Source organism: Echinops telfairi, unplaced genomic scaffold (genome assembly GCF_000313985.2).
Source record: "Echinops telfairi isolate 266 unplaced genomic scaffold, ASM31398v2 ScPeMD7_12;HRSCAF=54, whole genome shotgun sequence".
In the NCBI taxonomy this organism is placed as follows: domain Eukaryota; kingdom Metazoa; phylum Chordata; class Mammalia; order Afrosoricida; family Tenrecidae; genus Echinops; species Echinops telfairi.
The window spans coordinates 488804-514586 of NW_022103909.1; the positions used below are offsets into that span (position 1 = coordinate 488804).

Here is a 25783-nt window from a genome sequence, read left to right on the forward strand (position 1 = left end):
CAGAAACGTGCATTTACATATACATACGTGCACACACATAAAACGCGTACACGCACACATGCATGTGTATGCACACACGAACATGTGCATGGACATATACATGTGTATACACATAAACATGTGCATATACATATATGTGCCCCCGCACAAAATATGTGTATGCACCCCCCAACATGTATATGTACATATGCACATATGTGTGTACACATATATACTTATACACACATGCACACATTTGCGTTTTAACAGCTGTTCCTGTGCAGAGTTAGGGTCTGAAACCCTTATCTAGGCCAGTTCTTCAGGACCGTGAGCAAGCAGAGCTAGAGAGAGGTGACTTAGCTACGGCCTCTAGCTCATGAATGGCCGGCTAGGCAGCTTACTTCAGTTATCTCTCCAGAGTTCCTTCCTCAGATGGCACGGCCACCGTTTCAGCCAAGCTGAGCCCCTCAGCAAGGTGTCAGCCTGGCACGGGCCTTCTGATGCCCTGGCCTGTGCCTGGTGGTGACAGCGGGGGCCCTCTGGCCTGGGCCCTCTTAGGATCCACCTTCTTTGCTTGGCTCAGGTGCGGTTCCTGGAGCAGCAGAACAAGGTGCTGGAGACCAAGTGGGCGCTGCTGCAGGAGCAGGGCCAGAGTGCGGGCACCACCAGGAGCAACTTGGAGCCCCTCTTTGAGGCCTACCTGAGCAACCTGCGGAGAACACTGGACAAGATCCAGGGGGAGAGGGGCAGGCTGGATTCAGAGCTGAGGAACATGGGGGACCTCGTTGAGGACTTCAAGAACAAGTAAGGGAGCTAGCTAGGCCAGGCCATGGGGTGGTGGTGGTGGGGGTGGAGGGTAGGGGGTGGTGGTAGGGACTAGCACGGGTATCACAGGCAGAGATGGCTCCTCTGGGCACTTAGGTGCCAGACACCCTGCCCCCTGGACTGTCATGGTGGCTTGCGATAGCTTCATCATGTTAGTACAGAAACGGCAAATGTTTGCGAAAGGAGAGAGGATTATACAATGACTCCCCACGTTGTCATCATACCTCTTTCATCATGATCAGCTCACAGTGAATCTGGCTTTATCTGCCCACCTTTCCTGAGATCCCAGCCATCCTGTCCTTCCATTCCCAAGTATTTTACCAGAAGGTGTCCATACACTTCGTAAACCATGAAAACAACCCTGAGTTACACCTAAAACATAAAAGAAAACCTTTCAACGATGAACTAGGTAAAAGTTTACAGAGCAGACCATCGGTCTTACCATCCGTAATTCGTGTGCACTTTGTTTCAACGCATCTCCTCGTGACCCCCTCCACGTACCCTCACCTATCCCCGGGTCTCCTGTTTCCCTTCCTCCCACTTCTTTCCTAACCCCCAGAAACACCTAGAGCTTTTAAACAATGATTCCTCGCGACCACAAAACACCCAGCCTGTTTCGACTGTCTATCGTCCCATGAACATCTTAAGTTGTACAAGTCCAGTTTACTCAGATCCAGATGCAGAGATGGTTTGGCCGTTTGTGTGACGAGGGCATGGCAAGCGTACCCACACTCTGAGGGTACCCTTTAAAGGACTTTCTACATCCTGTGACACGGGTGGCAGCCAGAGCGGCCCATCTCTTCAGATGAGTGTGTGTTGCAAGTGCAGACAAAGGTTACCCTCGATTGACACACCATCCTCCCCCTGTCCGCGTGGAGCCTCCTCAGGGCTCCAATCCAATGGGATGGCATCTCTGATCGCCGTGGCATTGCACAAATGCCGAGCCCCTTTCCTCTAAAGGGCTGGGGAGGAGAGAATATTGAAGCTGAGACAGAATCCTAAGTTCCTCCACTGGTTGGGAGCCTGAAAGAGCAGAGTCCCAAAGGAAAGCTTGGCTGATGTGGGACCATCGAGTCTTCCTTACAATGGAGTGTGTCCAATGCCTGGGAGGCAGAACAGGGCTGAACCTAGGTCCCTGGGTGGAACAGCAGTTTGCACCTGACTCCCTACTGAAAGGTTCTAAGTTTGAACCCACTCAGTGGTATTGATGAAGAAAAACACAGGGTTCCCGCAAAGAACACCACTGGGACTCTGTTGCACATGGGGTTGCCCAGGGAGTCAGAACTGGCCCCAGGGTAGTGGGTTGGTAGTTGTTGTTGTGTTTTCGTTTGAGCCGCCCCTGGCCTGAGTCTTCCTGTGCTAACAGGTATGAGGATGAGATCAATAAGCGCACTGCTGCGGAGAACGAGTTTGTGGTGCTCAAGAAGGTGAGTGGGGCACCAGGAGTGGGGAGAGGTGGCCCTTCGGTTCCTAGGGTGCTGGGTTACCTGGGAGAAGTGAAAGCCCCGTGGACCGAGCCTGCTCTCTGCCCTGCCCCCCAGGATGTGGATGCAGCCTACATGGGCCGAATGGATCTGCATGGCAGAGCGGGCGCCCTGACAGACGAGATCGACTTCTTTCAGCACCTCTTTGAAATGGTGAGCCCCTCCGTGGGCTGGGAGGATCTGTGTCCATTCACGCACGGCCTCCAGGATCGCCCCGGGAAGGCTGACCGCGACCGAATTGGTAGAAGAGCAAACCTTGACCCTTTTCTTAATGATAACTCACTGAGCTACTAAGCGCAAGGTCAGGGTTTGAGCCCGCCCGTGGCTCTGAAGGAGAAAGATGAGGCTGTCTGATCCAGTAAAGATGCAAACGACTTGGAACCCGCAGGGGCTGTCCACGCTCATGAAGCTGGAAAGTCTCAGAAATTCTCCCTGGCCCATCGTGTCTCAGGCAAACACGGAGACCACTGGAACCCACTGGATGGCAGTGGGTTTGGTTTTCCACGGGACAACAAACAGTGCTGCTGGGGGTCCTGCAGTCCAGTGATGGGGTCAAGGTGCTGAGGGGCGTGGAGGAGTCTTTAGAGGAGATGCCTTTTGTATTGGACCATGCTGTCTACAGGCTGGGTGGGGTTTCTACAGGAGGTGTGGAAAGGGCCCGCCAGCCAGGGGTCCCAACCTGTGCCACGTCATGGCCCCAATCGAAGAGTGTTGTGTGTCTGCGGAACGACACGTGGTTGTGGGATTCACTCGCTGTATGAAGAGAAACAGGTGGACAGGTGGAGAGGGAGGGCAAGCTAGGGACCGAGCTCGGACTGCTTCCTGTCCAAGTTACTCATTGTCCCTCAGTGGGTAGAAGCCATGGCGAGAGAAACACCTCCCTGGCTGCCGCACCTGCACCATCAACAGGGCATTCAGAAGTGGTTCCCATGGTCTGGTTTTGGCTAAGCCAGACCTCCACTGGAAATCTGGAGGGTGAGCTATGCATCCCTGGAATGTCTTCCGCGTTAGGAAATCCAGTGGATGCCTCTCTGGCCTGGTCGCTGGATCTCAGATGTCACGTCAGCCTTTTGTTCTCCCCGAGATCGTCTCTGCTATCTTGTGTCCCTTGAGGGCGGAGGGGGTGTCTCCGGTTTCTTGGAAGAGACTACCGGCACCTGTCGCCATGGAGTCGACTCTGATGCATGGTGACCACGTGTGTGTCACAGGAGGACTTGCCCCATTGGCTCTGCAGTGGCTGGTCTTTTGGTAGATGGTCAAGACTTTCTTCCAAGACTCCCAGGTGGAATCAAACCTCCAACCTTTTAGTTAGTAACCAAGGATATTGGTCATTTGCACCATACCTGAGGTGGCCGACACACACATCTTCATTCGCAGGACTCTTGCCTTTCCACTTTCAACATCTCTCACTCTTTGGGAAGTCTGACCTTTCCTTTTCTTTTGTGTGAGCAAGACCATCACCGCCGTATCTGCTCACGGGCTGTCTTAAAACCCACACCAAAACCACCGCCATCACGTCGGTCCAGACTCCTGGCAACCCTACAGGACAGAGGAGAGCTGCTCCTGTGGGCAAATCTTTCCCTCAGTAGGCTGTCCCTCTTTCCCCCATGGAGCAGCTGGTGAGCAGCTGGTGAGCCCGAACCATGGACCCTGTGGTTTAGCAGCTGGATGCATAGCACATTATGCTCCCAGAGCTCCTCTATGGGGGTGTCTAGTAGGCAGGCTCCTGTCTCCTTATTGAAAACACTTCCAAGTGGAGTTCCCCCAGGACCACAGTCTGACATGTGTTTGTGGAGCGAGCCTAACCTGAGGAGCCGTGGCAGGGTGTGTGTGTGTGTGTGTGTATGTGTGTATTGGTGGTGGTGGTGGGGGGATGTGATGCTTGCAGACACTGCTGCCGGCAGGATGGTCCTGGAGGAGAAAGACGATACATCAGGATGAGGACAAGGTGGGGAGAAGGAGGCTTCTCCTGGCACCTGTGGGCTTCCTTCTAGGCTAGCTATGGAGGGGAGCACAGGCCTCCACATGCCCAGGGCAAGTCTTGTCCTCCACCCTGCCATGGCGCCCCTGGGGCGTGGGGCAGGGGCGCAGGTGACAGCGATTTCTGCTTCTGCAGGAGAGGAGCCAAGTGCAGACCCACGTGTCTGACACCAACGTGGTGCTGTCCATGGACAACAACCGCAGCCTGGACCTGGACAGCATCATCGCTGAGGTCAAGGCCCAGTACGAGGACATCGCCAACCGCAGCAGAGCTGAAGCAGAGTCCTGGTACCAGACCAAGGTGGGGAGAAGGACTGCAGGGCTCGGGTGTTTCAGCCAGCGATTGTGAGCGGCCCGAGTGGCTAGACCCTGGGGAATGGGCCCCGGGCCCCGTGCTTATGCATGTGGCCCGGGAATGATCCAACGCCTCACGGTCATTGCTTTGGTCTCCAGTATGAGGAGCTTCAGGTGACAGCCAGCAAACATGGAGACAACCTGCGGGACACCAAGAACGAGATTTCTGAGCTCACCCGTACTGTGCAGAGGCTGCAGGGGGAGGTGGACGCAGCCAAAAAGCAGGTGGGCCTAGGACTGCCTGGGGGCTGGGGGGCTGACCTGGGGGCAGTTGGTGGTCGGATGTTCTTCTGGTGAAACACACACACACACACACACACACACACACACACACACACACACGCGCGGAGCCACCAAGATTAACACTCCTTACACAGAGACAGAAGGCCCAGGTAGGGGGAAGACTTGGTAGAGTGGGAGGGATGCCGTCCACCAAGGAGATTGGTCCTACCTCCAGGAGGTCAGACCAGGAGGTTGAGGGCCCAGATTCAGGTCACAACTGCTGGCCCCATCTAGGGCAGACTTCTCCGACCAGAGCGAAGCATTTGCCTCCTGCTGATGTCCATGCCTGGTCTCTTACACTCTCTCTGCCAGCACTGGGCAGAGCTGCCTCCTGGTGGGAGAGATGGGAGTTAGGACTTTGCCTTAGGTCACTCTGTGGGTGCGACAGCGTCTTCTCTTTTTGACGGTGACTGCTTCTCCGGCCCTTCTTCCTCATTCCATTGGGGTGAAGGGGTGGGGACGGTGGTTCCTGGCGGGAAGGCAGGGCCCCGGGTGGGATGTTTCTGACGCTCCTCCCTCCCTGGGCAGTGCCAGCAGCTGCAGGCCGCCATCGCTGACGCAGAGCAACGTGGGGATCTGGCGCTCAAGGATGCTCAGAAGAAGTTTGGAGACCTGGATGTGGCCCTGCACCAGGCCAAGGAGGAGCTGGCCCGGCTGCTGCGTGACTACCAGGCGCTGATGAACGTCAAGCTGTCCCTGGACATAGAGATCGCCACCTACAGGACGCTGCTGGAGGGCGAGGAGAGCCGGTGGGTGGCCCTTCTTCCCCCAAGTCGGGGGACGGCCCTGTGCTACCAGGTCAAAGTGTCTGGTTCGGCTGAGAGTGAAGGCAGGGGCACCAGGAGGTGGGACTATGGAGAGGGACTACCCCGCCACGGCCCACTCCCTCAGTGCTCCCTTCACCTGCCATTCCCTTTGGCTGCACAAACACCCCACTCTTAACCTGGGGGGTCGCTACCAACTGGTGAGGCTGGGTGAGAGCAGAGGCCACCACCAATGGCAGCTTTGCCCCCCCAGCGACACCAGCAGGGTGTGCCCGTCTGAACTCCGGTCGAGTAGCGGGCGACTCTTGAGCCACTCATCAGCAGGCTGACAGTTGGAATCCACTGGGAGTCTCTCCCGGGAGAACGAGGCTTTCTCCTCCCTTAGAAGATTGCACAAGGACAGTTCTTCCACTTTCCTATGGGGGTCACTCTGCGTTGGCATTAACTCGATGGCAGGGAGTTTAGCATTTCCCTAGCTCCCCAGGAACCCGCAACCACGTGAGTCTCTACGCACGACGCCTTAGCCTGCTCCGATCGTCCACGTACGTGGACATACGTGGACGCGGATGGGTGTCCTTTGGGTATGGCAAGCGTCACTTGGCGTGACGGAGTCAGGGGTGATGCAGGTTTTAGCATGCAACAGCTGCGGCACTCTTGACCGCGGAGTAACATCCATTGCGTGTGTGGCGCGCATGCATGCACATGCGCAATCATTTTCTGCTCCCCATCCAGGCCACGGCTCTTGGGAGCCGCCTTACTGAATGGACCCGGTGGAAAGGCAGAGGGAGGGAGTCTTGGAGAGAGTTTTCTCTCTGGCTCGTGGGGCCTCGTGGGGCCCCTGACCCTCTGGTAACCTTTCTGTCTCCTTCAGGATGTCCGGGGAATGTCAGAGTGCCGTGAGCATTTGTGAGTACCCTGCTGCTCCAGCCCTCGGCGGGCTGGGCCTCAAGTGCACCCCCTTCATGGTTGCTCCTGGGGCAGATTCTGGGGGGAGGGGTACTCCCAGAAACCGTGCTTCCCACCCCGGGCTCCTCTCTCTGTTCCCTCTGCTCACTGACTCCTGGGTGCTTTCGGGGTACAGCTACCCTGCCTAACCCAGACCCCCTTGCCTTGCAGCCGTGACCGGCAACTCCACGTCTGTGAGCGGAGGTGGCTCGGCTGGCATCGGGGGTGGCATGTCCTGGGGCGGGGGAGGTATCAAAGGTGGGTTCAGCACCAATGTGGGCTACGGCTCTGCCAAAGGGGGTGTGGCCTCTGGAGGTACCTCCATCCTGCGGAAGACCACTACCATCAAGACATCCAACCGGAGGTATTAGCGGCTAGGCCTCCCTGGGCCCCTGAAAGCCTGTCCCTGCTCTACACACCCGCCTCTGCAGCCCTCCCTACCCACTTTCCTCATGAGCAGGGACAGCCCAGAGGCCCAAAGATCTCAGGGGTGTGCATACCAGACTATTTGGTATGCATGCCATTTTCATTTGAGGAAGGGCTCAACTCTCTCTCTTTGGTTTTCCCCTTGGTGGTGCGATGGGCTGGGAGGGGCGGCTGGAGTCCTCGCCTGGGTGCCGTGTTTGGGGGCTGACCACGAGGAGGAGGCTGCGTTTCCTAGGCCACCTTGGCTTCCTCACCTCCGTGGTTCATCTGCTCCCAGCTCAGGGCAGGTTGAGGGAGGAGAATGGGAAATCGGGAAAGGTTCTCCCCAAGAGCCCTTCACCTCCCCAGCCTCCCACCAGACCTCCACCCTGTATCTCTCTGCACCCCACTCCTTGGTCTGTGCCTGTGTCTCAATAAACAGCAGCTACAGGTCTCTCTCTGTGCCTCTGGCATCTGTCCTGCCCAGGGAACGGGAATGGTGTTAGGAGATTGGTTACTGCACCAACCGCACATTCACCATGCCCCAACAACCCTGCTAACTCAGCACCCCAGTACCCTGCCTTCAGCCAGGCTGAGCCCCAACCCACCACGTCGTCCTGTTGACTCTCATAGTGGCCCCAGGAGACAGAGTCTGAAGGAAGTAAGATCTATTGCTAGTCTGGCTCCAGCTCATACATGCCTTGGTTTCTTCAAAACAAAGCATGCTTAGACACGTCTCTGCCATCAGTGGAGGGTGGCCGATACGTTCTCTCACCTTCGTCTCATTAAGGTGTCTTAAAAAAAAAGTCCTATCCGAGCAGTGCCTTCCAAGGAGCGGTGCCGGGCCAGTCCAGTTCAAGGCAGAGAGGTCAGCTCAGAAGCCGGTCCTCTTTATGAATTTGAGTTCTCGTTCGCATTTCCTCCCAGTCTCCCCAGGCCCTTCTCCTGTGATCCTTTCCAGAGCAGTTGGAGGTGGCACCATCTAGTTCTTCTGGTCTTGGAGGCTGACGTTGGCAAGGGCTGGCAGTCCTTTGGACTACTGGTTTCCCACGCGTCTTTCTGTGTTCAGCACCCTTCTTCCCTTTGGCTGGGGAGAGAGCACAATGTGCACCTTAGGAAGCTGCTCAGTAGCTTTGACCACCTGGGTCCTTACTCAGCCCAAGAACACTGCCTTTGTGAGTCCTGTTATGCCAATTGACCTTGGTGTCCCCAGATCCAGCAACTCATTCTTGTACCTTGCTCCAGGCAGGGCATGGTGCCCGCGTGCTGTTCATCACCTAGCTTATCCCTCCACGACGCTCCTGCCTTCCATTAACTCTGGGTTGGGCAGACAGGGTGATTTGTTCCGTGGGAAAGTCTTGGGCTTTGGACCGAGACAGACTTGGGTTTCAATTTCCGTGCTGCCGCTACTAGCGGTCTGACCTCGGGCAAGGACCTTGGCCTCTCTGAACCCCTGCCTCCTGCTTTGGAAAAGCAGGATGGTGCACCAAGCCTCTGATGGCTGGGGCACATTACGAGGGGGGGAAGCCTTGGTGGCATAGTGAGTTATTAGCTAGCTGCAAGGTTCGGACGCGCCAGCGCTCCAGTTTACAGCCTTGGAAACCCACAGGGGGCAGGTCTACTCTGTCCATGGTAATGAGATTTCTTAGTTTTTTTTTTAACGGGAGTAACGGGGAATCTGGGTAGCGCAAACGGTGATGCGCTCGACCACCCCCTGAAAGGCTGGTGGTTCCAACCTCCCCAGCAAAGCCCCGGGAGAAGGTCTCGGAATGTGCTTCCAAAGGACCACAGCGCAACCGGAGCAGGCTTCTGCCCCGCACAGACGCACTGCCCTGAGTGGGCATGGATTCGATGGAAAAGGCTTAACGCGTGAGAACAGGTTCCTTCTGCTGCCGTGCCTCTGGTGCCCTGGCTTCCTAGAACATCACCTTGGGGTCAGCTTCGATTTCTCCGCCACTTCCCACTTCTGGCCATCAACCTACAGCCACGGTGAGCACACAGTCACCAATGAGCCATTTTGTCACCTTCACGGCAGCCCCCCCGCTTCCGTCAAGGGTGTAGTTTGCCCGGTGCACTGGTGAGAAAGTTGAGGGTCAAAGAAGTTCGGTCTCAGGCTCCAAGCTGAACCGCGGCTCTGTGGCGAGCTAGCGACGCCCAGGGTTGATCATGTCAAGCCTCTGCCCTTTCTCCACAGAAGCTGCTCTGTCCCACCCGGATCTCATCCCTCACTTTGTGGTCAGCAGTCTCATGCATATAGCTCCCACACCACCGAGGCTCCCGCCACCAGTCTTGTTGATTCTTCTTCTTCTATGTCTCTCTCTGTCTCCACAGTCCCCTCCTCTGAGCCTGGGTTCTACTTCATACCAACACCCAAGCAGCAGTTCCCCAACTGGCTGACTCCCTGTCCTTTGGGGCTGGGGAGAGGGTCTCACAAGACCAGGAAGCCAGCAATCCACTCTTATCAATGAACCACGCTGATAAGCTGGCACAGGCTGTCCTGAAATTCCCTGGGGCCCTGTGGCTGTCTCATGGCCTTCTCGATGGCACTCCATGCCTTCCCCAGGGATCAGAGCCCTGCAGCCACATCGTTGATTCAGGAAAATAACTCAAGCCCGTTTCAGGCCTGCTGGGATCAACCCTCACAGCCAGTTAGCCTCAAACAGCCTACACAAAATTAAAGCCTGGCACGGAGGTCAGCTGTGAAACTTGCTTTGACCTTCTCTCTGTCCCTCCTGCCCAGCAGTGCTAGTGCTACATCAGCAGCCCTCCACGAGTGACAGGCCCACTAACAGACGCCGTGTCGACATGTATGTTGAGGGACCCTCCATCACACAGCCGCTGCCGCACACGCGCCTCCAGCAGCCTCCTGAGACTTGAGGGACATGCTTTTCATCCTCCCCCCTCATTCTCCCTCCCCCCGTCACCCCAGCTTCTCCATAACCACCAAGGTCCACTTCTTTCTGCACGAAGACGATTATTCTTGATTTTTAAATTGTACACCCGGGGTCTCGTACCGTATTTGGCTTGACGGGACCAACGAACTTCACTCAGCAAACCCTCTTCCACCTTTGCCCATGGCATGAGGTGATGAACAATGGTCCTTCTTCAGGGGCATGCCCTGTTCCTGGGTCTGTGCCTACCGGGGTTTAGTCGCGCCGTTTCCCTACCGAGGGTCAGTCGTCCATCCTCCGGCTTCTGCAGGTGGTGCGATGGGACACACGTGTGTCTATCCCAGGTGCTCCAGGAAGCTCTGTGCCACTTACCACAGGGGTTGTCCAAGAAGGACATAGTCGTCAAGGGTTCATTTAAATGCACACGAGCGGCCGACTGCTGTGGCTGCCTGTGTGGCAGCCTTCAGAGACACCTTACCCCGGCAGCGAGAGAGGAGCCACAGGACACAGTTCGCTTTTCTTTTCTTTTAATACTTTTACTGGGGGCTCTTACATCTCTTATCACAATCCATACGTTCCTCCAGTGTGTCAAGCACATTTGCACATATGCTGCCATCATCATTGCATTCTCATCCCACTTGTGCCCCTGAAATCAGCTCCCCATTTCTTTCCCCTCCCCCCATGAACCCTTGATAAGTTATAGATTATTATTTCCATATCTTCCATTGTCTTCCATCACCCCTTACCCACTTTTCCATTATTCTACCCCCTGGGAGGGGGGTATAGATTGATCCTTGTGATCCATTCCCCCTTTCGCCCTCCACCATCCCCTAATCCTCCTGGTATCTCTACTCTCCTTGTTGGCCCTGAGGGGTTTATCTGTCATGGATTTCCTGTGCTTCAGGCTCTTATCTGCAGCAGAGTGCATGCTCTGGTCTGATCCGATTTGTAAGTAGAATTGAGGTCATGATAGTGGGGTGAAGGAGGCACCAAAGAGCTAGAGGAAAGTTGTGTTATTCTTGCTTTTCTCATTAAAAAGAAAAAAAGCAAAAAACCCCAGAAGAGTCATCTCGCTCCCTGCCAACGAGTCGATGCCCACTCATAGCGGCCCTGTAGGACGGGCAGAACTGTCCCTGTGAGCTTCCGAGACTGACGGTTCACGGGAGTAGAAAGTCCCATCTTCCTCCCTCTGAGCAGCAGGTGGTTTTGAACAGCTGACCTTGTAGTTAGCAGCTCAACGTGTAACCACTCCAGCTACTCGGACTCCTTAGAGGAGTGACACTGCATTCACATTTCAGCTAGGTCATAGCAAAGCCAATTTTAAACCGAGTTTAAGAAGGGCACAATCAACTGCTTCCAAAGCTGTTGGCAAATAGCCACTCCCTGCCCCCGCCTCCGTCGGGGGAGTTCAGCAGTCTGCACAACGCCAGGGAGAGTCAGTTGGAGACACTGATCTTATTACATAAATTAAGAAAGCCTGCACCAGGGGTATCAATAATGTAACACTCCCACTGAAATCCACCATTGCCACGCTGGCAGACAAGGGGCCGAATGTCACCGCGCTGAGTTTTAGATGACCACTCGGTCTCTTGGACCATCTCCATCCGTGTTTGACACTGCCTGTTCCTTTGGGAAAAGGCCAGTACAATATTTGAAGCATTAAAACAAAGGACATGAAGCACACAGAGAAACTCCTGCCCAGAGGGGAGGCCAGCAGGGGCGGCTCTATGTACCACCCCCCACCCCCACTGCCACCCTGAGAAGCAGGGAACCTGCACACAGACTCCCACCCCTTCTGGAGGACTCTCTGCCCTCCCACCGACCTCAGGCCTCTCCTAGAATCGCTGACTAGTCCTTTGCAGTAATGCGGAATCTCTGGTCCCCACCTTGGCTCTGGCTCCCCAAAGAGTGACTCAGGCTCAGTGGAGCAACCACGGCCTCGGTGGCCGAATGAGGTGAAGGCACAGGCCAGGCCAGGCCAGGGAGGGCACTTTCCCACACCACACACGGGATTTGGGACCTACGGTGAAGAAAGGCCTCGGATCTCTGTAATCCTGGCCTGAATGTGAGGGTTTACCTCCCTCGCCCAGAAAGTCCTCAGCAAACACGCCCTCCTTCCTGGCTCACACCCTTGTCAGCTGCTCACCCGTCCTTGACGAGGGCAGAGCAGCTGCCAAGTGAGGAAGGGTCATGGCAGGCAGTGGGGACCAGCTCCCCGCTTGGGTTGCCAGGGAGCATCAGTCACCCCAGCCTGTCCCTCGCCTCTGGCAGGCAGGTGGGAGGGAACCTTCTCCTTTTCAGGAGAAGAAACTCTTTCCTCTGCTGGTTTTCGCTCTTTTTAGGGGGCAGAATGCCTCTGGAAGAAGTTCTTCCTGATGTTTGCCTTCGGTGTTTCACGCTGCAGTTGGGGCGTTCTGGGAACTCCCGGGCAATTCTGATTTAATAAGGAGACTTGTGTGGCAGCGTGGCTGCAGACTCAAGCTTTCTCCCTTGGGCTGTGAGTTTATGTTAGGATTTGTAATTCAACTAATTTGGATCGAGCTAATTGGAGGCCACAGAAGGATCCCCTCAGGACAGTGCCAGACCTGACTGGGTCCTTATAAGGGATCCAGACCCAAACCACCAGCCTTGGGGTTCATTCCGACTCCTGGGGACCCCTTGCGTGCCAAGCTCAAACCCGAACCAAAGCCATCGCTGTGGAGCCAATCCCGCCGCACGATGGCATGGCCCTTGCGGCGCACCGGCGCTCCACAGGGTGTCCGGGGATGGTCATCTCATGGCAATGGACTCAGAGACGTCCTCCCACCGAGGTGCTGGGTGGATTTGAGGCATGAACCTTCAGGTTAAGCACGCACCATCTGTGACACCCAGCCACCAGAGTAAGGGACAGCTTGATACCTCGGTGCCATCCAGCCGATGCCGACGCATCCCGATCCCTGACAGGACAGGGTAGAGCTGCTCCTGTGTGTTTGTGAGACGGGTGAGACGGTACCTCTTCATGGGAGTAGAAAGCCCCCATCTTTTTCCCTCCAGCATCTGCTGGTTTCAAACTTCCAGCCTTGTGCCTTGTAGCCCAACTCGTAACCACTGCACCACCAGGGCTCCTGAGCAAAGGACCAATACCTCCCCGCCACCCAAAACAACCCTAACAAAAACAAACTCACTGCCATCGGTGGAGTCGATGCTGGCCCCCAGTGGCCCTGGAGGACAGGGCAGACCTGGCCCTGTGGGTTTCTGAGCCTGTAACTCTTTACGGGAGTAGCAAGTCTCATCTTTCTCCCAGGGGTGGTTTCAAAGGACAGGGCTACATAACTCAAGCGATCGATGAGGCCAGGAAAGCCAGGGCAGCAGGGACTGGAACTGCCTCTTCCGAATGTGCAGCGTGCTAGCCAAGGCCCGGTCCCTGCTCCGGCGACTAGAAGCGAGGGGTCTGCATACAATGCCATGGTGTTTAAATTTTTTTGGATCTTGTAGGTTCTACGTGGAGAAGAATTTCTGAGCTAAGACAATGCGGTGTAGAAATAAGGCCACATGCCAGAGAGACGAAACTGGCACCCTGCTTCTACTGCATACCAGCTGTGTGATTTCAGGCCTGTTATGTGACCTTTCTGAACTTCAGTGTTGGCACCTCTATACTTTCTCCTTGGGAGTGGCCACAGCCGTGCATCTTTGGCAGGGTGACTGTGAGGAGTGGAGCCTTTAGGAGAAAAGCTCTTCGCTCCGTGTCCAGCACCTGGGTGCTCTCCAAGAGAAGCCCCCTCAGCCTGTGAAGCCCCTCAGCCTTTCCCTCATTCAACGTGGCATCTCAGAGACGACGTGTGTGTGTGTGTGTGTGTGTGTGTGTGTGTGTGTATCAATTAAGGGTTGACTTCATAGAGAAGTCCCCCACTCGTGACCTCCATGGCTTGGGGGGCGGGGTACCACGGGCACAACATAAGGTTGATTTTGCGTTACAGAGTTTCTTCCATGAAACGTACCATCCCCTCCCCACACTGCCCCCACACCCTACTTATGTCTTTGTCTACTCACTGGACACCATTGGACACTGTGCTGGCTCATCGTAGCACAAAACTTCCTTCTGGCAAGGTGCTGCAGCTGCCAATGAAGACACGAGACAACTCAGTATCCGGAGCCCCGCTGGGGCTTCCCTCGTGCTGATACAAACCCGCTTCCTAGCTCATGAAACTCCCCAATCACACCAGCAGGCAGCCAGGCGGGTGGCGCCGTGGAGATGAGGCACAGAGAAGCCGGTGAGCTAGCTAGGGGGTCTGAACTCCAGCCCCCCAGGGAGAGAGCTCGGTGAGCTGTCTCCCCCCACCCAGAGTAGGACGCTAGACAATAAAACCTTAGCTCCCCAGTCAGGTGGGTTGTGAGTCTTCTCTGCTCTAGCAGCTGCAGCCCCCAGCCCGTGAGCCCAGACTTGGAGTAGCCTGGTATCCTTTCCTAGCCATGCCTGTCCTGGGGCCAGGGTGGAAACAGGTAGCTCCCGGGATGCCAGTGACCTTGAAACCCTCTTGATCCAAACAGTCCACCCCATCAGACTTGCTCCTGGGCCCACTTCCCACAGCCACGCAGAGGACAGAGTTGACTGGGTACCAGGCAGGGTGCTCTGGGCTTAAGTTGATAGAGTTAGAACCTTTGGGACCACGGTGATGTGACTTTGAGTCCCGGCTCCATCATACGCTACTTGTGACCCTGGGAGCTACTTTACCTCTCTGAGATCCCATGTTCTCCGCTGTGAGCAAGCCCGACGCTCCCTGCCATGAGGTCCTCGAAGAAGATGAAATCATACACATGTGTCAGACACCCAGCACCGTGTCTGACAGGAAGCGGGGGCTCAGTGGATATACGTTGGTTGGGTGAGCGAATGCTCAGCCCCAGCCCATGGAGGACAGGGTCCTGGCTCTAGAATGCTCCCTTCCAGCGGGCGGCTCTTTGGGCTTTCTCTTGGGGGCCGTGGATGAATCTGAGGCTTCTTCTGTTTCATTGCCACAGCCTCTCGTTTGGTGAGAAGCCAACTGGGCAGGGGCAGGGAGAACAAAGACCCTGGTGTAAGGCCAAGAAGGGGAGGTGCAGAGCAGAGGTAGGGTGACAAGAGCAGGGGGGGGCCTTGAGGCACGGGGGGGGGGGGCACTGTCCATGACATCATTTCTTGCGGAGCACCCTGCTCTTTCTTTTTGCCTGCAGGGAGCAATTTATTTTTCTCGTGGCCAGTTCACGGTCAGCTTGGGCCTATGGGAATCATCCAGGCCCTGCTCGCTGCCACACCTCACATTTAGAAGGATTTCCAAAATCGAGAATAGCCCCTTCCCCAGGTATGAGCCAAATGCATGGTAATGTATCGAATTACTTCTTGTAAATGGGAACGTCAGAGTCTGGGCAGGGAGAGGATCAAACCTACTGTGTGCTGGGCACCAAGGGCCCTGGCACCGCGTGACCTACTCTCATGCCAGGTGCTCAAGGTGCACCTGTGATGGGTTCTGGGACGTTAGAGGAGCTGCCCCAGGCTACACAGCTAGAGAGTGGTCGCTGGGGGGGGAGTGGAATGCAGATCTGTTGCACTCAGTGGGGAAGGAGCAAGTTGGAGGCATATGGTCATGGTTTGGCACTTACAAGCCTTCCTCCGAGAAGGAACCGTGGGTTTCACCAGGCTGCCAGAGGAGTTCCCAGCACCTAAAGGCCACTGACGGCTGACTTCGGCCAACACGTTGGAACTACAGCACTACGGAAAAATGGACCGAGCTCAGTCCGGGGAAACCAGGCACCGAGCGAGGCAGCAAATGGAGCTGAGGGCACAGAGGTAGGACGGGCCCAGAGCAGGCGTATCTGGAGTTGTGTGCACACCCCCCCACCCGAGAAGATGTTTGGTGTCCTGAGGGCCGGGATCAGAGTCAGGGTGTCCATAGGGAGGTTCTTCTGTGTTTTTCACTTAGCTTGGTGCCCAGCACGGTGTGGTCATGGGTTCCCCATAGCACTCACGCTGAGGGCAGTCTTGACCGAAACCTGGCAGGTTCAAGACTGGAATAAGGATCGCTTCCCTGTTTGCATGTGTACTGTGAGCCTGAAGAAATGATCGTGGTTATCATCGCATCTATATGCCCGGTTCTGACCATTTACAAGGCACCCGATTAGTCGTGATCCACCAGCTCCCTGTGTCCTGAGAGGTGTTAAAGGCCACGACCTTATTTCTGACTTCTAGCTGAAGCCACGGACCCTGTGAGGGTGAAGGCTTGCAGTGCTGCCCTGTGGCAGGCTGTGCAGTTGTACCCGGGTCCCCTGGTTCTCAATTCTGGGGCATGAGAGAACAGGCGGTGGGGTGTCTGGCATTGAGCAGAGAGGCCTCCACGGGGCTGGTGAGATGGAGGTGCAGTGGGTGGGGACCTGGAGGACTGGGCGATGGTAGGGCCCTCTGATCCAGGAGGCCCTGGGGCACCAGTTCAAGTTCTGCTGGAGGGGGATGTGTGGGGATCTAATAACCGGTGCCCTCCAAATGACTTCTGTAGGTGTGTTTGTGACATGCTCAGCAGGTACGAGAAGGATGGCCCTGTGCCAAGGGCCCAGCCCAGTGATGTTTCAGATGTTTCCCTTTATGCCCCTGCTACCAAGCCCTCTGGCTTTAGCACATAAAAGAGACCCAGGCTGAGGAGTCAGGCATTCACTGGCCTGGCCCCTCTCTCTTCTCTCTGACACCTCTGAGCTTGCTCGCTTTACTCCAGCCATGATCTCCAAGCAACAGTGCGTCCGAGGCGGGTCCCGGGGCTTCAGCTGTGGCTCAGCCGTTGTGGGAGGGGGCAGGAAGGCTGCCTTCAGCTCCCTCTCGGTGTCCGGGGGTGGAGGTCGCTGCTCCTCTGGGGGCTTTGGCAGCAGGAGCCTCTACAACCTCAGGGGGAACAAGAGCATCTGCTCCAGCGTGGCTGGCCCCCGGCAAGGCGCTGGTTTTGGGGGTGCTGGAGGCTTTGGCGCTGGAGGATTTGGTGCTGGTTTTGGCGCTGGAGGATTTGGTGCTGGTTTTGGCGCTGGCGGCATTGGTGGTGGATTTGGGGGCTCCTTCAGTGGCCGAGGGGGTCCTGGCTTTCCTGTCTGCCCTCCTGGAGGGATCCAGGAGGTCACCATCAACCAGAGCCTGCTGACTCCACTCCACGTGGAGATCGACCCTGAGATCCAGAAGGTTCGGACCGAGGAGCGGGAGCAGATTAAGACCCTCAACAACAAGTTCGCCTCCTTCATCGACAAGGTGAGCTGGTCCCTTGGGCAACAGGGGTTGGTAGAAGTTAGGGTTCCAGGGTCTCAGGCCTTCAGACCGCAGTCTGCCCTGGGCATTGAGGAAACCCTGAACTTCTCGGGAACTTAATGTTTCAGATAGAAAAGAGGAATCGTTGCTCAGTCTTTCTCTTTTGTTCCAGGGCTAGTGGGCAGGGAGGATGCCCAAAACAGTTACCTGTTTGGAGTTGTCGGGTGGGCTGTGGACGGCTAGGCGCAGCATGTAGCCTCTCTTGCTCTGCTCATTCACTTCACTCTGAAGCAGGATCATCCTATCCCTGCTTGGTCTCGGACTTTGGTTTTGGGGATCACGCAGCCAAGCCCCCATTAATTAATTACATGAATTAATTAGAGCACTGTGTGACAAATGGACATGGAGGTGCTTGTGATAATGACCTCCTGCTAATAAGTAAACTAGTGGCTCTTCTGGTTTTGGAGCGGAAGAAAACACAAGCTGATTTTCTACAAGAGCAGGATTCCAGCTGGGCAGGCAGATGGGAAAACCAGGACTTTCATTCCCCAGCCCCTGGGCAAGATTTCCCTCTTCCGGATCTGTGAAAGAAAGCCTGGATGGGCTTTCCTTTCCTTCTTCTTGTAGCCCAACTTCCTTCCTCACGATTCCTCTGGAGAGGCGAGTCCTTTAAGCTCGATCATTACAGTCAGGTATGACGGAGGAGTCTGAGCAGATCAGCCCCAGAAAGTGGAGGCACCCCCACCCCCATGCCTGGATGGAGGCGGGGAATGCTGTGGTTCAGCCTGTCCCGAATCTCCTGCAGTAACATCCCAGTCCTCTAGGCCTGGGTTGTGAATCGTTGTGGGGTAGACTGAGAGGGAACACCTGCTCTGCTTGCTAGATGGAGTGGACCCAGAGGGCTTTCTGGTGACTCCAGGGCCCACAGGTCTGGAAGCATGGCCAAGGGTTTGGTGCTTCCTTACCTCACTTTACCTTACACCCCTTTCTGGGTTTAAATGCCGGTTAGCCACCCTCATGGCCTTCCTTTGCGGTTCTGAAGAGCCTCAAGTGGAACGGCCGTGCTAAGCCGAGACCTTGGCTCCTCTTTCTGTAGAGGGAGGTCACATTCAAGGACATCTTCTCCGCTTAAGCTGAGACTCTAGTACATCTAGACCTCGATCCTGAACAGCTAAAGTCAGAGACGCACATGTCCCTAGGGGGCATACTGGGCCCATTTGTAAATAAGCTTATTTCAAAGATATCTTGCCTAAAGTTATATTTCCTTTGCCCGTGGGGGCTTCTCTTCATTGTATCATCCCGTTACTTCATGGGTGGTCAGTGTTCTTTTCCAGCAACGACTCCCACAGCCAGTGGGCCCTGTGGTTAGGAAGTTGCTGTTGCCACCCTGCCAATCTTTGTGCTCTGTTCTCTGGAGCCCACATGGCCCAGTTGCTGCGATGGGCTCAGGAGTAGGGCCACCATGTTGGCCGTAGGGAACGACATGGTGGTGCTGTTGGACTGCCCGATTGGCTTGGACTTACTGGGTGCATATTGGTCTTGACTGATCCTCCTGCCCAAACTTCCGTTTCTCTGTCAGTTGACGACCGCCTTTTCCAATCCAGGTGCGGTTCCTGGAGCAACAGAACAAGGTGCTGGAGACCAAATGGAACCTCCTTCAACAGCAGACAACCACCACATCCAGCAAAAACCTGGAGCCCTTCTTTGAGAACTACCTGATTGTCCTGAGGAAGCAGCTGGATGGCTTGGCCAATGACAAAGGGCGTCTTCAGTCTGAGCTGAAGGTCATGCAGGACAGTGTGGAGGACTTTAAGACCAAGTACGTGGGAGGGGGGAAGGCATGCCGTCCAACACACACATCTGCCTGGACCGGTCCCCGGTTTCCCGGGCTTCTCTCCAGTGGTTTAGAGTCCCGGGCTTCCCAGACATCTCCAGGAGCACAGGATGGCCAATCTAGTCCGTTTCCCTGTATCCACATCATCACCCTTTATTGGAGTCTACACTCCAAGTGTTGCCCAAATAGAAAATGAGAGATAAAGTCAGGGATCTTCCCATATAGAAACAGGTTCAGACAGCCAGCCGATGAAAAGCAGTTGTAGACGCAGGCAGACCTGGCTTGAATACAGATTCCTCCACTGATTGGCGTTTGCACAACCTCTGAACCTCAGTGTCCTTCATCTTTACAGAGGGGATGCTATTCCTGTCTTGTAGGATTGTGAAAGGAATGAGACCGAGCAAGTGCATAGCACAGTGCCGGACATGACCTAGAGGGATGCTTAGCCATGATGGCATGATTGAGACAATGACCTCTCTCTCTCTCTCTCTCTCTCTCTCTCTCTCTCTCGCTCTCAATTTGCTCTCACTCCTAATGAAGAGACTGGAGTGTGAGCACCAGTCCTGAGAATTTAACCCACCAAATAGCTGAAAGACTAGCCCTTTTATGGAAATAAAACCAAGGAGATCACTGCTGTTTTTCTCTCATATCGGATCTCTCCCTTTTTAAAAATTTCCTTTTATTGGGGGCTCTTACAGCTCTTATCACAACCCATACATACAGCCATTGTGTCGAACACATCTGTATATATGCTTCCATCATCTTTTTCAAAACTTTTTTTTTCTACTTGAGCCCTTGGTATCAGCTCCACATCTCCCCTGCTCCTCCCCCTGCCCTCCTTCCCCCAGAAACCCTTGATAATTTATAAATTATTCTAAATATTTTTTCATGTCTTACACCGACCACTGTCTCCCTTCACCCCATATTGGATCTCTTGAAAAACCTCTTTCAAGCTTGATTTTCATGTATCTGGATAAACCAGGCTTTAGACTGCCACCTTGTACGTGATAATTACTGTGCTGGATGAATAACTGAACGAACACGAGAAAACACAGCAAATAACCGGAGGGTCCAAGGAGCTAGATGTCTTCAAGTAAGCAAGAGATCTGAGAAACAGACATTCACCGGGCACCTTGGCTTTTGTCCCTCCTCCCAGGTATGAAGACGAGATTAACAAGCGCACCACTGCTGAGAATGAGTTTGTGGTCCTTAAGAAGGTAGGAGGGGAAGGGGGTCGAAAAGTGCTCTGAGGGTACCTCTTCCCTTTGGGAGGGGTCTTTGGCCTTGAATTGTGGATTTGGGCCCTCCCTGCCTCGCCTCCATCTCATTCGGTGATGCAAGCAAGGGAAGGGTGTGAATGGAGCCAGGTTCTAAAGAACTGATCTTGGGAAGAAAGCCCATCAGGATAATTACCTTCCATGTCTGCAGGTGGATTTAGGGGTAGAGTATATCAAACGGTTGCTCCCACACCACCTCCTCTGGTTCTCCGAAGAACACCTTTCCAATTCCACCAATCTCACTGTCATGGAGTTGATTCTAGCTCATCATGACCCTGTAGCCCGCTCCCATGGCACTTCCTGCATCTGATCCCCCTTCCTCCTCTGCAGGACGTGGACGCTGCCTACATGAACAAGGTGGAGTTGGAGGCCAAGGTGGACGCCCTTAATGACGAGATCAACTTCCTGAGGGCCTTGTATGAGGCGGTGAGGACTCTACCCTACTCACCTCCACTCGGAGAGAGAGGGTCCCCGACCCTAGAGGCTGTTGGTCCTTGAAAGGACTCCAGCCTCCTTACTTCAGGGCAGTGGGTTCTCAGCAACGTTGCAGCTGTAACGAGTTAATGTGAGAGCCAACTGGGGTGGGGGCGTGGTTTCTCAGAGCCAGCTGGTGTCTTGGAAGAAAGGATTCGAGGGAAAGATTGCTTGGGGTAGGGTTCGTTGCGATTTCTCATTCCTTTGGTGGAATAGATTCACTCCGTTTCTATCCGACTTCTGTCCCACATAGTGAAAACCCCACGCATTCGACATGAAGTGTCTTATGGTTTCCAAGGAGCAGTAAAGACCAGGGGAATTGCTTTCCGGTTCTGAGATGCCACGAACTACTTGATTCCTACCGAGCGCTTTACTCCCTGCCCCACATGTAATGGAAAGGCAAACTCAGCGTCCACCTGAGCCTATGGCATAGCTGTTTCTATGGCGATGGAAGGTTTCTGGGACTGATGGGAAATGTTTAACTGGCAGGAGCTGGCCCAGATGCAGACTCACGTCAGCGACACATCCGTGGTGCTGTCCATGGACAACAACCGCTGCCTGGACCTGGACAGCATCATCGCCGAGGTCAAGGCCCAGTACGAGGACATTGCCCAGAAGAGCAAGACTGAGGCCGAGGCCCTGTACCAGATCAAGGTGAGTGCGGAGGGTCTCTCCGCAGAAGGGAACGATTTACCGGGATTGACCTTGGATGTACCTGAGTCTATGCAAGCTCAAGAGATGAAAAGTCAGGAATGAACGGATCCTTCCTGGTGTCAGGAAGCAGGGACCCTGGCCTGATTTGGGACTCCCTCGTAGTTTACATCACTCTCACCACCTGTGGCCATGACTTGAGAATGGACTCTAGTCAAACACCCTTGACCCCTTCCTCCTGCATCTCCTGGGTCTTAGGTACAGGAGCTCCAGATCTCGGTGGACCAGCATGGTGACAGCCTGAAGAACACCAAGATGGAGATTGCGGAGCTTAACCGAATGATCCAGAGGCTGCGGGCCGAGATCGAGAACGTGAAGAAGCAGGTGAGTGGCACCCACTTCCGACCCAAGTACGAGCCCAGGCCCTGAAGCACATGTCTCACTGGAGATGAACAGATGAGGCACCAGGGCAGAAGACCCTGACCTTGTCCAAAGAGGCTTTGTTGCTCTTCACATAAACAGGACCCAGATCTGCAGGACAGGACAGACACCTCAGTACACATTTCTCGGCTCCTCATGAGTTTTTTGCTCATCTTCAGCTCATGATCTGGGTGGGGGCAGTGGGGGCTCCTGGCTAGAGTGGATTACATGTCAGGGATGTAAATGTGAAAGGAAGGGAGTTAGAAAGCAAGCGAAGTCAAGAGGCAGCACAGACTCTTGCTATCTCAACACCCAAAGAAAGTTGGCGCTCAGGGAGTGGGGAGAGCTGTGTAGGTTCGGGAGCAGGGTAGGAAGGATTCACGGTCCAATTCCCTTGTCCGTAGTGCGAGGCTCTGCAGACGTCTGTGGCTGACGCAGAGCAGCGTGGGGAGCTGGCCCTCAAGGATGCCAATGCCAAGCTCCAGGACCTCAAGGCCGCCCTGCAGCAGGCCAAGGAGGAGCTGGCCCGGATACTGCGTGACTACCAGGAGCTGATGAACGTCAAGCTGGCCCTGGACATCGAGATTGCCACCTACCGCAAGCTGCTGGAGGGCGAGGAGTGCCGGTGAGGGTGGTAGGGCAGGGAGGCAACATGAGGGATGAAGGGGCTCTAGGGTCATGAGTTTGCACCTCTCCTGGGTCCTTGCTTAAGTGCTCTAACGGTAGGTACATGATGAACCAAGACCATAGACCAGGTGCATGTTCAGGTCTCAAAAGCTGACTATTGCCAGGATGAGAAGATGCCAAGCGAAGCCTTGCGCCTAGAGTGAGCACCTGTGGAAGGTGCTTGCGGTGTGCTCAGGCGCTGAGCTCTGCTCCAACTCACTGCTCTCTCTCCCCCTGCCCCTCCACAGGATGTCCGGAGAATGCCAGAGTGCTGTGAGCATCTGTAAGTCCTTCTGGCCTCCCCCGGCCGTGGGGTGGCTCACCTTGGTGGGGACGGGTCTTCTAACGGTCAGCCCCGTTGGAGTAATTCCCATCCTGTTTCCCCTTTCTCTTCAGCTGTTGTCGGGGGCGCTGCCAGTGCCGGAGGCATGGGCGGAGGATGTGGCCTGGGCGGTGGCTTTGGCTCCGGTGCCGGAAGCGGCTTTGGGTTTGGTGGTGGCGTCTGCGGCAGCTCCAGCAGCAAGATCATCTGTACCCCAACCCTGAACAAGAGATACCGATAGAGGAGGCGCGGTCCCTGAAGTCCTCTGAGCCCAGCTGGGCCCAGTCCCGGTGTTTCTGTGCTTCCATCGCCCTACCTTTATCTTTCCTCTTTGGGGCTCATCTGACCAGGGTCCCCTCCGCTGTCCCCTGCGTGTCCTCTGTTCCTGGATGACCTTTGTGGTTGGGACTGGGCTCTGCCCTCTTGAAGTCTGGAGGCATCTTCTCCCTCTGGGCTTGGTGGCCCACCTGGGATGAGTGGAGTGTCAGCTGACTGATCACCTCCTACGGATGCTGGAGACAGACACATCACCAAGAGCTTCCTCTCCAATTCCACATGCCCCCTTCCAGCTCAGTGCTGGCTTCCACAAGATCCTGGATACGCCTCTATGTTAGGACCAAACTCATTCTCCATCATCTGGCACCATGCGGCCCTGCAGGGCCAGGACACGAACCCCTCAACGTCTTGTTGGACTCTCCTCATGCCCTCTGCCCATCTTCTGGTGACTCTTCAATAAAATGCTTTTGTCATTCATTCTGAGCCTTTGTCATCCATCCTGGAGAAGCCTCCAGAAGGCTGTGTATCCAGATAATTCAGGAGAAAGTCGATCCTGGGACCAGAAGGATCTGTGTCTACAGATGAAAGCCATCAGTTCGTTGCTCAGTCCTCTGCGTCTAAGACATTCAGATGATGGAGGACCAAGAGCAGTGCTGGGAGCCCGAGGGCTGCTTAGTGATGTACGGATTTAAGGGATAACAAGCCATTATACAAAATGGTCATTGTTGACAGTTCTGGGACAACCCCAGCATAAAGTGGATCTTAGGTTGACCCTCAAGGGGAAGGATCTAAGTCTAGTGGTCTGACAAGTGTGACAAGGGAGTCAAGGGGGCTTCATTGACTGTTGAACCAGAGGTGTGTGTGTGTGTGTGTGTGTGTGTGTGGTGTTGATGATCAGCATCTAGCAAGGGCTCCCTATTTTCATTCAACTCCATGGATGGGGCTAACTCCCACTGGACAAACAGAGCTTTCTGGAAGCTACCACAGGAGCCAACAAGACCAGGCTTGCTGGCAAGGCATGACAGCCTGTGGCACTCACGGAGGGTTACTGCTTACTGCCCTCCCCATCTCCCAGCTGCGTTCCAGGTCGGGCTTATGCTGCTGCCCCTGAGGGGTAGGAACATGGGAAGGGTGAGGGAGGTGAGGAAGGTGGAGGATGAAGCTGCCGGATTGAAGCCAGTTGCCCTGGTGGGTGGCATTCAGAATGGAGAAAGGGCTGTCCAACGTGGGCGCTGGGTCTCTCTTTGGATGTCACCCTGCTTCTATAGGGGGCCAGGCTCAAAATGGTGCGAGCAATGTCACCTCTCATTTCCAGAGACAGGCTGTACAGCTCCCGTCTGTGGCTACGGTTGCGGTCCCTAATTGTCATCGAAGTGGCCCGACTCATGGTGGCCTGACTCACACACAACGGAATGAAGAGCTGCCCTGTCCTGTGCCGCCTCCAGGGTCAGTTGCAGATTGGATCATTGCCGTCACAGGCGTTCCATTGGCTGACCTCTGGAAGGAGATCACCAGACCTTCCTTCCTCGTCTGTCTTCATCTGGAAGTTCTGCTGAATGCGGCTCAGCATCACGGCAGTCTGTGAGCCTCCAGTGACAGAGCGGTGGTGGGTGTGCCTGAGGGGTGCTGTCGGTCAGTCACACCTGATCTGCTGCATGGAAGGGGAGAATCTTACCATTGAACTATGGATGCCTTCTCCCTATTCATCCAAGAAAACTTCCGGCCATGGAGCTGATAGAGACTCCTAGAGACCCGGTCAGCAAGCGTAGACCTGCCACTGTGGGTTCTGAGACGGTCACTCTCTGCGGGAGTAGAAAGCCTGCTCTTTCTCCCGAGGAGGGCGCTGGTGGTGTCCAACCGCTGACCTTACGGTCAGTAGCTGAATGAGCAAGCACGGCGCCACCCTGGCTCGGTTCACAACTGGACCCAAGTCCCCACCGTGGCAGATGCAGAGCACGCGCTTGCCCTGGGCTGGCTGCCCACTGCTCCCGGTCCCACCAACACGGTGGGTGCCACGAGTCTCCTCGTGTGCAGACAGAAGGCTCGCCTTTCTCCGGGCTCAGGGCTGCCCTGCCTCTGGGAAGCAGGGGCAGAGCCCTGAAAGGGTTAATCTGGAGGCCTTTTTACCAGGAGCAGCCACTCCTTGGACCGAGAGCTGTTCTTCTCCGGCCCAGTGCCAACCGCCCTTTGTCTGTGCGCTCACCTCTGCGTGTGTCAGAACGGGAAGTTTTCTTCACAGCCACTTAGGCTCTGGCTTCTTCCCACCGCTGTGCCCCGCCCCTGGGAGAGTGCCGAATGGGCCCTTTTCTGAGTTTCTAGGGTGAGGAGGAAGAGCTGAGGGTTGTGGCCAGGGGTGGGGCTTCTCTACCTCAACACCAGAGGTTGCAGATTAAGATGGGGCAGCGTGAGAAGCCAGGGGTGGGGTGGGGTGGGGAGACGGGGGACGGACACAGGCCCACATGGTCCTCAGCCCCCTGGGTGGTGCTTTTAGGGCACTCCACAGGCCACCCCTGCTGAATGGAAGTGCAGTCAGCCTGCAGATTGGGCACATCTATGGGCCTCCTGAGTAAACATGTCTGCGTCTGCAGGCAAGTACCAGTGTGGATGTTTGAACCTTTTTGTTACATTAAAAAAAAAAAAACAACACCCCAAAAAACAAACGAACCTGATTTACTTGAAAGAGGGGAAAGAATTCAGGTTGGCATCTGCTTCCAGAACAAGCC

General features: G+C 55.2%; 2 protein-coding genes across 2 annotated transcripts in view; both read left to right on the forward strand.

Annotated features, from left to right (window-relative positions):
* Positions 1 to 7047, forward strand: part of KRT79 (keratin 79) — a gene marked incomplete at its 5' end in the record, with an annotated part of 9109 nt that extends 2062 nt beyond the window's left edge. Inside the window, 8 exons of the mRNA XM_004711451.4 lie at positions 563 to 783; positions 2171 to 2231; positions 2346 to 2441; positions 4405 to 4569; positions 4722 to 4847; positions 5433 to 5653; positions 6540 to 6574; positions 6785 to 7047. Of these exons, the coding sequence (XP_004711508.3) occupies positions 563 to 783; positions 2171 to 2231; positions 2346 to 2441; positions 4405 to 4569; positions 4722 to 4847; positions 5433 to 5653; positions 6540 to 6574; positions 6785 to 6984 (1125 nt within the window). The remainder of the gene's footprint in view (positions 1 to 562; positions 784 to 2170; positions 2232 to 2345; positions 2442 to 4404; positions 4570 to 4721; positions 4848 to 5432; positions 5654 to 6539; positions 6575 to 6784) is intronic.
* Positions 7048 to 16627: 9580 nt separating this feature from the next.
* On the forward strand, positions 16628 to 23025 carry KRT4 (keratin 4). The gene is made up of 9 exons (XM_004711353.2): positions 16628 to 17143; positions 18745 to 18959; positions 20131 to 20191; positions 20582 to 20677; positions 21215 to 21379; positions 21635 to 21760; positions 22201 to 22421; positions 22711 to 22745; positions 22859 to 23025. The coding sequence occupies exons 1-9, from the start codon at positions 16628 to 16630 to the stop codon at positions 23023 to 23025; spliced, it is 1602 nt and encodes a 533-aa protein (XP_004711410.2).
* Positions 23026 to 25783: the final 2758 nt, after the last annotated feature.

Coding starts and splice junctions, on each gene's coding strand:
- KRT4 (XM_004711353.2), top strand. CDS start 16,628: ATGATCTCCAAGCAACAGTGCGTCCGAGGCGGGTCCCGGGGCTTCAGC. Junction 21,761..22,200: donor TCGAGAACGTGAAGAAGCAG/GTGAGTGGCACC, acceptor CCTTGTCCGTAG/TGCGAGGCTCTGCAGACGTC. Junction 22,422..22,710: donor CTGGAGGGCGAGGAGTGCCG/GTGAGGGTGGTA, acceptor GCCCCTCCACAG/GATGTCCGGAGAATGCCAGA.